Source organism: Cornus florida, unplaced genomic scaffold (genome assembly GCF_030987335.1).
Source record: "Cornus florida cultivar Cherokee Brave unplaced genomic scaffold, ASM3098733v1 CherokeeBrave_3.0.0_Hap2_Chr06, whole genome shotgun sequence".
Taxonomy (NCBI): domain Eukaryota; kingdom Viridiplantae; phylum Streptophyta; class Magnoliopsida; order Cornales; family Cornaceae; genus Cornus; species Cornus florida.
Genome location: NW_026775576.1, coordinates 53401214 through 53414823, shown reverse-complemented (window position 1 = coordinate 53414823; position 13610 = coordinate 53401214). Strand labels below are relative to the sequence as shown.

At 38.3% G+C, this 13610-nt stretch overlaps 2 protein-coding genes across 2 annotated transcripts; one reads left to right on the top strand and one right to left on the bottom strand.

Moving 5' to 3' along the window:
* Nucleotides 1–3728: 3728 nt before the first annotated feature.
* LOC132311538 (uncharacterized) lies at nt 3729–9525 on the top strand. Its single transcript, XM_059809462.1, has 3 exons — nt 3729–4522; nt 7656–7819; nt 8291–9525. The coding sequence occupies exons 1-3, from the start codon at nt 3880–3882 to the stop codon at nt 9383–9385; spliced, it is 1902 nt and encodes a 633-aa protein (XP_059665445.1). The 5' UTR covers nt 3729–3879; the 3' UTR covers nt 9386–9525.
* Nucleotides 9526–10719: 1194 nt separating this feature from the next.
* LOC132311537 (pentatricopeptide repeat-containing protein At4g14170-like) lies at nt 10720–13558 on the bottom strand. The gene has a single exon (XM_059809461.1). It carries the CDS (start codon nt 13460–13462, stop codon nt 10994–10996), a length of 2469 nt encoding a protein of 822 aa, XP_059665444.1. The 5' UTR covers nt 13463–13558; the 3' UTR covers nt 10720–10993.
* Between the last annotated feature and the right edge of the window lie 52 nt (nt 13559–13610).

Genomic DNA, 13610 nt, shown 5'->3' with positions numbered 1-13610 from the left:
TATATTGTAGGGAGAACTCATATCTCCCGTACTAGGGTCAAACCCTAGCCATGTCACGTTTTCTTTGCCCTAAGTATATCCAAAATCAATAAGTTGTCATAACAATCACAAGTGTAACAATGAAATTTAAACAACTTCCATGCACAACCAACAATGATAATCACACATAGCCATGCTCTAACTCTCAAGGCTACAATGGCATGTAAATGACAAGTTATAATGCAATAATAATTATACTACAACAAGGTTACTAGACAAGGGATTTCATCCACATAACATAGTAAACCTAAAACCCTAAATACATACAACAACATAGTATATATTCTATAACAAAATCAAGACAAAAATATGCTAGAATTTCATAAGTACAAGACATGAAATACTACAACAAGGTTACTAAACAAGGAATTTCATCTCCATAACATAGTAAACCTAGAACCCTAGATACACATTACAATATAGTATATGTTTTCAACACAAAATCAAGGCAAGGAAAATACTAGAATTTCACAAGTACAAAACAAGAAATCTCTAGATTATTTTCTTTACATAAAATGAAACTACAACTATATGTAAGTTCAACCATACACAAGTCTCATGCAAAGTGAAACCCTAGGTTAGATAAAAGTCAAATTCCATCAATATACAACCCTAAAATATCACTAATCATGCATACAACTTATATTAACTACAAAGAGCACATAATACACATAGAATATAAACATAATCAATCCCCTACCTCACTAGAGAATAAAATCTCTAGAATCCAAGAAAAAGGTAAGCAAATGGTGAATCCAGGAACAAGGTAAGCAAGAGGAGGAAGAAGGGAAGGTTTTGTCTTTCAAGACCTAAGCTTAAAAGTGAAGGGAAGATGCTCAAAAACCAACAATGGAGGTTAGGGTTTCAAGAAGCATAAATGGAGGCAAGGTGAGAGAAAAGTGAGGAAAAAGAAAGAGTTAGTGGAGAATGGTGTATTCCTCCACTAACTAAAGCACTTTGTGCTAGCACTACCTTTCTCTCTCTCTCTCTATCTCACACACACACACACATCTCACCCCTCCACTTGTCACCAAGCTAGGTTTCCCCACAAGATCACATCCTAGGCCTACACTTGTCACCATCTTAGGCCTCCCCTCAAGGCTTAATCCTAGCCTTACACTTGCCCTCATCCTAAGCCAACAAATTTACCAATCATAGGCCACCAAGTGGGTGAATCCTCACCCTCCGCATGTCATCATCCAAGGCTACCAAGTGTCAACACTACAAGCCGACAAATGGACCAATGAGAGCGCGACACTAGTCACACTTTCCAGAAATTGCAAAAAGGTCCCTCCTCAAAATATCTCACAAAATAAATTACAAAATGGTCCCTAAGACAAATATATCAAGAAAATTAAATTACGCAAAGCACCACATAAAGTGAAAATGTTTCCGAAAAAACTATGAACCCATACCCTTACGGAAAAAGTAAACAAGTAACATACTTTTCTACAAAAGTAAGACTATACATTTCATAGAAATCAAGTTAAGTGGATGCACATGAAGTCAAAGATCAAATCCGAGTTCAAAACCGAACTCAAAATCCTACCTTGAGTCTCCAAAACCCTAAGGTAATGCAGAAAATGAATAAATCAAATAAAAAAAAAATTACTGAAAATCGAAAAAGAAAGAAATGACAGAGTCATTACATAAAGTCTTAAGGTCAACACTTTTGACCTGGATTAATCAAATCTGTCACCAAGTGAACATTACAATTCAATGGAGCTCTTCAAGGCACAAGAGCCTTATAAAGATTCGGCAGCCAAGGGTCACACACACCTATATATATATATATACACACACACACACACACACACACACACACATATGTATATATATTTGAGTATATTTAAAGGATTTTTGTAATTTGAATTCATTCATATTTTGTATTAGAGTTAATTGCAATGACACCCCTTGAGATTTGCATTAATTACAGCCATATACAAGTTAACCTCTTTTTGAACAATGACACCCCTTGTTAGTTTTATATCAAATTTTGCCAGTGAAATGTCTACATTGCCCTTCAATATTTAATGAATATGTGTGAGAAAATATTAGAATTGTAAAATGACTAAAATGCCCATCTTAGAAAACCTAACCACCACAACTCTCTCTGTCGTTTCTCTCTCTAACCTTTCAACTCCTCTATCACCTTTCTAACCCCTACAGATCTCACCTCTCTTATGTAACCCTAGCCTTATTTTCAACCGACATAATCTCTTTATACATTAACCCTTAGATCATGACAAACCCTCTCAAAATCTGACTGACTGACGACGACGACCAGCACCACCGACCATCGTCGACGATCAAATTGGCAGCGATGATCTTAACGTCTTAGCCAAGGTGATCATGGCTTTGGTGTTGTAAAGATCATGGTCGGGGACTGGCTGGCTGAAGACGAAGTTGTCGGGGATGAAGACCTGGTCGTACGGTCCAGATCAGACGCTTTCCACATCATGTGCTCTGCGCACAACCACGTGATCCACCGAAATCGATCCCATGCTCTGCGCACACCACCTCCCAGAACTTGGTTCCGATGGCGATTGCGACGGGCTGAAGTGGCGGCAGCGGTGATGGATTGAATCGGCGCGTAGATGATGGATTGAATCGGCCCGTAGAAGAACTGCGGCTGAAGTGGCGGCAGTGTTCGACGATGACGTCGTCGTCAATAACAGCGGCGGGGAATTTGTGGCAGTCGGCCGGGAATCGTCGCAGTCCATGGTGATCTGCGTTTTCTTCTCCGATCACAGCCGCCGCCGCCACAACACCACCGCTGCCTCCACTAGATCCATCTCCTCCTCCAACCACAACCCCCGCCGCCGCCACAACACCACTATCACCTCCACACACGACTTTACCCACTTCCGCAATCACCATCGTGAAAATCAGATTGGAGAAGGTTGTTGATTCATACGGAAGTGGGGCAACTGGACCGTACTTACCATCATGCCAACACCACTGCTAGTCAATGTTGCCAGAGCATCGTCACCGTTGCTGGAGCCCGAGAGAGAGAGAGTTGCAGAAGTATATGGGCTTCTCGTTGAAAGGATAGAGTTTAGGCTTTATTAACTAATCGTTTGATATGGATGAATTGCTTAGAGTAAGTGAATGTAAGTCACCGAGCTCGGCAATGACAGTTCCGGTGAATTTAGCATCTGAAATAATGAGTCTTGAATCAACGGAGATAAATTCAAATTCAATGGAAGTTGTAAAGGGACTGATTAGATATTGATTTTGGACTTGGTGGGTGGAGAAAGATAGGGAAGATGAGGGTATTTTTGTCCTAAAATGGCATTTTGATACATTTTCTTATTTTAATTAAAAAATTAGGATAATTCAAAGTCAAAGGATAATAACGTCATTTTAACTTGTGTCAGAGCTAGTAAGAGTGTTTTTGTTAAGTTTATGAAATCTGAAAGGGGCCTCATTGTTCAAAAAAAGGTTAACTTGTATATGACTGTAATTAAGGCAAATTTTAGAAAGTGTTATTGTAATTAATCCTTTGTATTAACATGCATTAAAAAAAAATGAAGTAAAATGGTCAAATCGCTTATCTCACTTTAAAATATTGGGGTGTAAGTGAAAGTTAAAAATATTTATTCACGTAAGATTTGATCTAATATGAAGGGGCCTGTGTAACAAAGGTCATTACAGTATTATTTACCCTATTATTTATTTTATTTCCACAGAACAAACTGCAAATGCAGACAGTTCTGCTTGATGCTCTCTCTCTCACTCTCTCTTTCTCACTCCATCTACAGCTGTAGTCTGCCAACTCCAATCCAAACCCTAAACCTTCAAACAATGAAACCTTTCTCTCTCAAACACTAACCCTAAATGGCACCAAAGAGAAGCTTCGTCCCTATCTTCCTCCTCCTTTCTTTCTCCGCTCTCATCCTTTTTTCTCTCCACCAATCCTCTCTCCCCATCTCCTCCTCCTCCTCCTCCTCGAACTCCTTAGATCACTCTTCCCCAACCTTCAATGCTCTTCCAAATCGTCAACCCAACACGCCCAATTTCACTCTCACCATCAAAGTCCTCGCCTTCGACCGCCTCGCTTCTCTCTCCCGCTGTCTTCTTTCCCTTGGCAACGCCGATTACGTTAATGACAGGGTCAATCTTCATATATTCATCGACCACTTCAAAGATCTGGATTCGAGCGATAATGGGTCTGTGAATTTGGACCTGAAATTGAATGAATCGCGTGAAATTTTGGATTTTGTTGATGGGTTTTCTTGGAAATTCGGTGAAAAGATGGTGCATTATCGAACCGGGAATGTTGGGTTACAGGCGCAGTGGTTGGAAGCGTGGTGGCCCAGTTCGGATGACGAGTTTGCGTTTGTTGTAGAAGATGATTTGGAGGTTTCACCGTTGTATTACAGATTTATTAGGGCTTTGATTGTTACTTATTACTATAATGCTTCGAATTTTAGTCCTTCGATTTATGGAGCATCACTGCAGCGACCAAGGTTTGTCCCAGGTATCATTACTTGATTTAGATTAATGTCTTACCCTATGTTTGATTTCTGAAAAATGTAGGAACGGCTAAATTCTTACTATTTTGACCGTTGATCTTTTTCATTGCATATGTCCTAAGAAAACTTGAACTACCATTGAGACTAACATGACTTTTTGGTTTTGTTCTGTGATGTTTTCTTGTTCCAGCAACTGAAACATGATGAAAAATAAAAAATAAAGTTTAGGTTTATGTTTTTTTGTGTTTCGTTTGGTTTATAGGCTAGCAGCAGGGGAAATAACTGAAACATGATGAAAAATAAAAAATAAAGTTTAGCTCTATGTTTTTTTGTGTTTCGTTTGGTTTATAGAATTTACTGCTTTTTATGTGATTTGCTACCTCCACTTTTACAATACTAGTATAATTTACTTTGAAGTTTTCGCCAATCACAACTTTGTTTGGATATTGTATCTTGACTTGGAAAGAAAGAATGGTGTTGCTGATCAAAGATGCTTTTGGAATTTTTCAAAAATGTTTGAGGGTTCAAACCTAACAGTTTGAGGGGAATACAGTGTGGTGAAAGTTTAGTTTCACTATCTGTTGCTGTCATTTGGGTGCTACTTCAGTATCATAGGAGAATCTCATGTTTCTCTAAGTTGAAAGTCCTGGTAATCACTTTCAAATTCTTCACTACCGAGGAAAGAGAAGTATAAGTCTATTTAGAGTAAGGGCTGCTATGATGTAAGATAGTTGTCGAATTCAAAGAAGTTGAATTTTCTATTTAATTAAGGGGTGGGAAGAGTAAATTAGTTGAATGGTATGTTAAAAGTCTGAAATAAGTGTGATATATATATATATATATATATATATATATATATATATATAGTTAAATATTGTATGAATCAGCAAATAGCTTGATTAAAGTTTAAACCACAACAATGTAGTGCTTAGTATGCTCCAGATTCAGAACTTGAACTTTGATAAGAGATTCTCCTGGAAGGTGAAATGCGTTATGGATGATTATTTAAATAGATAAAAATATTGGTAAGAGAAACAATAAGATACATATTTTGATGGCACACTAGAAAGTGTACATTGTTTCAAAAATGTGACATGAGGAACCCTAGCCTGGAACTCGTCATATTATGTTCTAAGTTTACCTTGATGATTCCAAGTTGATACTTGACTTGTCCTGCAAACTTGTTCTCTAGTGGTTTGGCTAAACTTCTCTCTAATGGAAGATCCTTCGACAATTTGGGATTCACTGGTTAGTGGAGGGATGAGGATGACTTTGTTTTTGTTTTGGGGAAGTTAAAGCAAACACACACACACCCATTATTCACAAAATGTCCCTAGTGGGACTTGAACTCTCAACCTCTCCCTTTAGAGAGAAGAGATTGTACCATTGGGCTAGAGGCCCTTTGGTAGGATGACTTATGGTTGTTTGGCTATCTTTATGACATGGAATGTAAAAAGAGCCTCCTGAAGACCTGGAAAAGATGTTATCATTTAGACCTGGAATGAATTTCTATGACTAATGAAGTGCTAGTAACTTAGTAGGTGATTGCAGAACCTGGCATTGCACAATTCAGCATTCCATGTGAGTGGGAATATATGTGCTGACTGCTGAACCCAAATAAGGACATAAGTGGAGAGCATAAGAAGGGAACTTTTTTCTGTTCAAGTTATGTGGAAGTAGGAAAAGTAATTCAGCTAATAAGTACTTTGTTTCTGATCAGTACATGTGGTTCATTTTAGAAGTTGGATATAATGAAGAAAGCAACTTGATTGAGACGAGTGAAATTTAAAAGAGAAGTATGCTTCTGGCCGAAATTTGCCATTAGTTAGGCATTCTCATTAACTTTTGGATTTGAAAGAATTCCAGTGGATTTCAGATAGTATTTGCTCCTCCTCTAGCCTTAGACCCCTACAGGTTGACCCTATATTATGAAGGAAAAAAAAAAGTTACTAATTTGAGGTATTTTGTGATGATTAGTATACCTTTTTATTCTCTTTGATGACATCATTTTCAAATTGAAAAAAGATGACAGGGTTCAGAACTATTTCTATACCTATCTTAACTTCAATTTCCACTTCCAGACCTTAGGAATAGTCATATGTGTCATGATGTAATCTAGTTAATTAAGAGCAATGATCAAGTATCTTTAGCATCGAATACTATATGATAGTACCTGTGACCTAAGTAGGCATGTCAAACTACCGTCTCCATTGGAACTCTAATCTGATGCATTTTCCAGTGAGGAGTGCTAATAGATGGGAAATAAAATAATCCAAAAAAAAAAGTTGCAAATTTGAGGTATTTTGTGTTGATTAGTATTCCTTTTTATTCTCTTTGATGACATCATTTTCAAATTGAAAAAAGATGACAGGGTTCAGAACTATTTCTATACCTATCTTAACTTCAATTTCCAATTCCAGACCTTAGGAATAGCCATATGTGTCATGACGTTATCTAGTTATCAAGTATCTTTAGCATCGAATACTATATGATAGTACCTGTGACCTAAGTAGGCATGCCAAACTACCGTCTCCATTGGAACTCTAATCTGATGTATTTTCCAGTGAGGAGTGCTAATAGATGGAAAATAATCTGACTTATTAGGCAAATTGCAATCCACATCTCATTATCAGTATTCTTTGGAATTCTTTACAGTTCCTGAATAATAGAAAATTCCGGACATTGGTTGATCACTTAGTAGATTTGTTTTGCTCTCTTCTCAAGTGGAATATGCCTACCAGAAGTCATTTCTTATGTGAAAATAATTATATATTCTTCACATCCTATTACTCTATTTATGTGAAAATTCTTGCACTTTTCAACTTCTGTTATGTTTTTTAGGCCTAAAATCTCTCATTCCAAGCTAGTTTTCTTTACCAGGCATCCAAGTTGTTGTCAATGTAAAGAACGTTCTTGAGGCATGCTTGTTAAACAGTCATCTTTTGCTTTTGTGTCCCTTCTTTCTCAAAAGACTAATGCAATTATATTTTTCTGAAAATTTGTTAACTTAAATGATCAATAGCCGCGCCCAATACTATTGGCAAGGCTGGGGTAGGCATGTTATTACCTAACTGCAGCCATGTTCCGTCAGCTTTCATCTATCATAGTCCAACTGATTAAATTGGTTGCTGACTGCAGGTAAACATGGAAACAAAATTCAATTGGATAGCGGAACACAACTTTTCTTGTACCAGCTGGTTGGCACTTGGGGTCAGCTTCTGTTTCCAAGACCTTGGAAAGAGTTTCGTTTGTGGTATGACACACACAAGGGCAAGGGCATCAAGCCATATCTTCAGGGGATGGTAACTTATTTTCCCACTTTACTCTTAGCCTTCCCTTTCCTCTCATCACTTTTTTCTTCTTCATCACTTTTTTCTTCTTATTGTGGGTTTATTGGTAACTATGGTACATGAGCTCCGCTATGTTTATCAGGTGAAAGATGAGTTAAACTGTCAGATCACCTTGAATTTCAAATGTATTCAAAAGTCGGATATTATACTTAGACATGTTGTGCACATTTGAAATCATTATATGTTAGATAGTAGTGTAATCAATGATATTAATTATTTAAAGATATATTTAATTAGAATCTAAGTTAAATAGAATGTAGAGAAGGAAGAAGATTTCATTTGACTCTGAAGTAAGGAAACCCTTCCTTACTATCAAATTTGACTTTTTTAACGTAACACAGATTGGAAATCAATGCTTGATCATATATTTGAATTCAGTTTGTTAGTTATTACTCTTACTTAAGAACTGTATTCTGTTTTCAGGTGACAACAGGATGGTACAAAAAGATGGGGGAGAGAATATGGACTCCTTGGTTCATAAAATTTATTCAATCTCATGGGTATTTTAATATATATACCAATTTTTTACATGAGAGAGCTCTCAGTGTTTCTCATAGGGATGCTGGCGTTAACTATGGAAAAACAGCAGGGCCAGATTCATATTTACTGGATGACAGTTCTCTTGATTTCAACCTTGTAGAAATGCAGCCATTGAATAATCTAAAGTGGTATGATTTTTGTTTCAGAGAAGTACTTCCTGATAGGGTTGTAAGGAGTTTCGATGAACTTGGCTCTGTTCTTCACTCTGTGCAGAAATTGGGGACTATTATACTCGTGAGCCTTCATAACACATCAGAGCCTGCCACGAGGAATATGCTCTGCCACTTTGAGAGGCTAAATATTCGAAACTATATCTTCGTGGGCCCAAAATCTAATTTTCAACTTGATCTTGCAAGAAGGGGGCATCCTGTGATCGATGTGGACCAATTTTTTGAGAGTATCAGGGCTCACAAGTCAATAGGTTTCCCAGAATCCACTTTGGAGCTGATCAAGATGATTTTAGTGAAGACCTATGTAATTAAAAAGTCTTTAGACCTTAATTATAATACCTGGGTGCTGGATGGGAACATGCTTCCAGTCAGCAATGATTCATTTCTTGATTCCATTCATAGCAGCTATGATTTCTATGTTGGGAAGATCTCTGAACTTCTATTTGTCAGGAGATCATCACTTGCTTGGAAGATTTGGGTTCACGATTTCATGGGCAAGGTTGCAAAGATGGCAGACTCTTCGATAAGTGAAGAATCATTTTTGAGGGATGGCAGGAATTTTGTGTATATGGTGGCGAATCTTTTGGAACAAAAGGGTGTGAAAATTAAGGGGGTTGATGATATGAGCTTTGATGTGAATGCTGATACCGATAATGTTAATGAAACCTTTCTGGTAGACGGAAAGAAGATGGTCTTCTGGTCTTATCAGATGGGTGTTGATGTAATTCAGAAACGACTTGAAAAATTAGGTATGTGGATTGTAGATGGTGACTTTTCTTGTACTGCTGTTGTTTGTTACCAGTCATAACATTTGGTGGCAATTGTAATTTTTAGCCACTGATTGATGAGTTATTTTATTTACAATTTTCTGCCAAACATCACCTATTTTTTGGCACCTCTGGTGTGCTCAGAGCCTGTAGTAATATAAAACTACTAGTTTATTTTTAAGGTATTTAGTAAAACAGTTTTTAAACTTTTGGGGTTCTACTTTTCTTGGAAGTTAAAGGGAGTGTGTGTTCTAGTTCTTTCTGCTAATGGAAGCAAATTTTGGGGGAGAAAAATTAAGAAGTTGTGGAAGACACTATTCCAATCCCATCATCAAAGTGTCTATCCCATGGTGGCTTTCTTCCCTGTGAAATTCCAAGTGTCTTCCAATTTAGTTGCTCTCTCTTAATGCTTTACTTCCCAGTCTTTGCACTGTAGATCTTCTCATACTTGGTTGTAAATCCGGGCACGAAATTGTAGCTGTCATTTTGCTGCAGTTGCAAAACCTCCGGGTACGAGTAATAATAGAAGGGGGCCTCTCACCCTTCACAACCAATTTGGAGCGACCAAGTTGCATCCCTCCTTTCTTCCTTCCTCTCTTCGTGACAAACAAGGGATAGCATCTTCCTTCCTTCCTTCCTTCTCTCTGTCAACAGAACATTACATTCACCTTAGAAATTCTGTATTTCATTTCATCCTTTTTGCAAATTCTTTTGGTTCACTGTATTTTTTAATGATTTCAATTGATGTGAAACCAAAATTGGATCCTTTTCATTACATTGTATGTTGAGCAGTGCCTTTGATCCCAGATTGCAGATCAAAACAGTAAATGGTAGACTGAATGAAAGGAAGAAAAAAACAAGGAACAATGCAATAAGCTGCTAAAATTTGAATGTAATGCAATGCAAGGTTATTTGAGTCGTGTGTGGCAAAATAAAATATTTATTCAAAACGCTGGTTATAATGTGTCAACTATCATGAGTCAACACGTATTATATCATAATACATTTGTGTGTCATGGTACATTGTGTTCCGTTGGTGAGTCGCTCCTACATTCTTTAGCCGAATGGCATTACCTTATAACAATAGGTCCCTTGTTCGGTGACGAAGAATGTCTTTTCTTCGTCCGCTGGGTTCATCGTAATCTAGTTGTAGCCCGAATAAGCATCGAGAAAAGTCAGCCTTTCATATCCGGTTGTAGCGTTTACCATTTGGTCGATCTTTGGGAGTGGAAAATTGTCCTTTGAGCAGGCTTTATTCAGGTTACAATCATAAGAAATTGGAGATGAGGATCAACGAACAGACGACAATCTTTCAAGTTCAATCACACATCTAGGTTCAAGTAAAGATGAAACCATTTATGACTTTGATATGGTATTTAAAAGCCTCAAAACGTTGTTTTAATTATGTTTCTCAAAATCAGGGTTTTCATCTTAAGATCTCAAAAATGAAATTTTGAGCATGGGATTGTTACGAAAACGGTAGTTTGATCAAATATTTGATCAATAGAAACCTGGACATAAGCTCCTCACGAATGAAAGCTTGATCGAAGCAAGCAAAACTAGAGTCATGTGATCGGAGATTCAATATATTCTGTTTTCTCAATTATCCATCATTGTATAAAGAATTCAACTTCAGAGTGATGATTGTCTTAATAAGATTCTTCAAGCCACAAATCCAAATCCAATCCCTCTATTCTCTCCCCAACTACAAAAGCATGCATCTGGTCACCAATCTGAACCCAACTGCATCCAGGATTCTTTTTCGCACCCCTTGACTTCATCAAGTCTCGAATTCTATCTGCCTCTTCCCATCTCCCTGCTTCTGCATACATGTTAGAAAGAAGTATGTAGTATCCACAGTGCTCCGGCTTCAGCTTAAAAAGATGCTCTGCTGCCCAACAACCCAACTCTATATTGCCATAGATTCGGCATGCCCCTAGCAGGGCACCCCAAATATTTGCATCAGGCACGATTGGCAGGCTTTTAATAAGCTCTGCTGCCTCTTCTACAAGACCAGATCGGCCAAGAAGATCAACCATGCAAGCATAATGCATCTGTGTGGGCTTAATTCCCTGAGCACACATCTGATCAAAATAATTCCTTCCCTTCTCTACTAACCCTCCATGACTGCAAGCTGAAAGAACTGCAATATATGATACCGAATCATAATCAACGCCATCCTCACGCATGGCTTCAAAGAAATTGATTGCAGTATCCAGTTCACCTAGCATTCCAAAACCCAAAATCATAGCGTTCCACGAGGCTACATCCTTCTTAGGGATCTGATCAAAAACCTTCACAGCAAGATCAATTCGTCCACATTTGGTATAAAGGTCCAAAAGTGAGTTCGCAACAAAGAGATGCGTATGGAACATCTTTCTCACTAAAAATCCATGGATCTCCTTTCCTTGCTTAATTGCTGCAAGATTTGCGCAAGCTGAAAGTACTCCCACAAAGGAAACAGTATCATGCTTCATCCCCATCATCCCCATTTCTGAAAATAGAGTTAAAGAATTTGAGCAATCACTCATTTGGGAGTAGCCAACTATTAGTATATTGTAAGATATATTGTCTCTGAGGGAGATGTCAAATACATTTTGAGCAAAGTTTAGACGTCCACATTTTGCATACATGTCTGCTAAAGCATTTGAGACGAATAAATCAAAGGCAGATCCTGTTCGGATTGACTGTGCATGGATTTCCTTTCCCCTGCTAAGAGAACCAATTCGTGCGCAAGCAGGAAGAACATTTGTCAAGGTCACAGAGTTGGGAATTTCACCATGAGTTTGCATTTGTCGAACTGTTCCTATAGCTGCAGACTCGAGACTATTTTGAGCAAAATTAGCGATCATGGAGTTCCACGAAACAATATTTCTTGTATTCATCTTGTGAAACACTATGGAAGCTTTGGTTGATTGCCCTGATTTTGCATACATATCAATCAATGAATTGGAAACGAAAATGTCAGTTTCCATACTCATTCTTATACTAAAACCGTGAAGTTCTTTTCCCACAGTAAAACGTTCTAATTCAACCAATACTGGCAGCATACTAGAAATGGTGATAGAGTTCGGTCTCACCCCTGCATCAATCATCATTTTAAGCATATCCAATGCTTCTCTGTTATGCTCTGTATGAGCAAAACTAGTAATGATAGAATTCCAAGAAACCTCATTCTTCTCAACCATTTCATTAAAAACTTTCTTCAAAGCCCTGACGTTCCCGCATTTTCCATATGCATCAACCAAAGCATTTCCAATAGTCACTTGAGCATCCAAACCAACCTTCACAACATAACAATGAATCCTGCTTGCCGTTACCTCATCCTCAAGCTCCGCGCACACCGGCAACACACTCACCACGGTTACAGAATTTGGCATAAATCCAGACCTCAATTTCATCTCCCAAAACAAATCAAGAGCCTTGCCATAACACCCATTAACCGAATAAACCCCCACAATCGTATTCCACGACACGACGTCCCTCTCAATCATTTCATCAAACACCCTTCCTGCATCCTTCAAACCACCACAACCACCATAAAACAACAAAAGGGTATTACCCACAAACACATCAGAATCAAAACCCAATTTGAACACCAACCCATGAACCTCTCTACCCTTTCGAAACTCCGAATAATCAGAACACATCTTGAGAACAAAAGGGAACGTATGATCATCAAGCTCGACACCATTCCTAACCATCCCATTGTAAATTTCGAACCTGTCATGAACTCCACCAATGGAATAAGCTCGAATGAGAGTGTTCCACAAGAAGGCAGTGCGGCAAAAGGGGACGGTGTGTTCGAAGAGGATGCGAGAAGCTGTTGGGTCTCCGAAGGTGGCGTAGCGGAGAATGAGAGAGGCACAGACAGAGACACTGTGAGGAAGTAGACCATTGACAAGAGCAATGGCGTGGGCTTGTTTTGTTTGTCGGAGAGATTGTGTGGAGGAGCAGAGTGGGAGTACATTGGAGTGACTCTGAATTGTTGATGTGGGATGATGAGTCCATTCTGTGGTGGTTGTGGTTGTGGAGAGACAGAGGTTTTGAGTCTGGGCTTGTTTGCATTTGTAGGCAAATGTGGAAGCTAAGCGAAGAGTACGAGCATGGTAGAACATAGAAAGATGGCGGTGTTGGCTTGGTGTTTGAAAACACTATTGTCACAAATATATATATATATATATATATAAGTGTGTGTGACTGTGTGTAATAGTGTAATACACACACATAAACAAACACATGCAATGAGCCTTTGAAGTTTGGCAA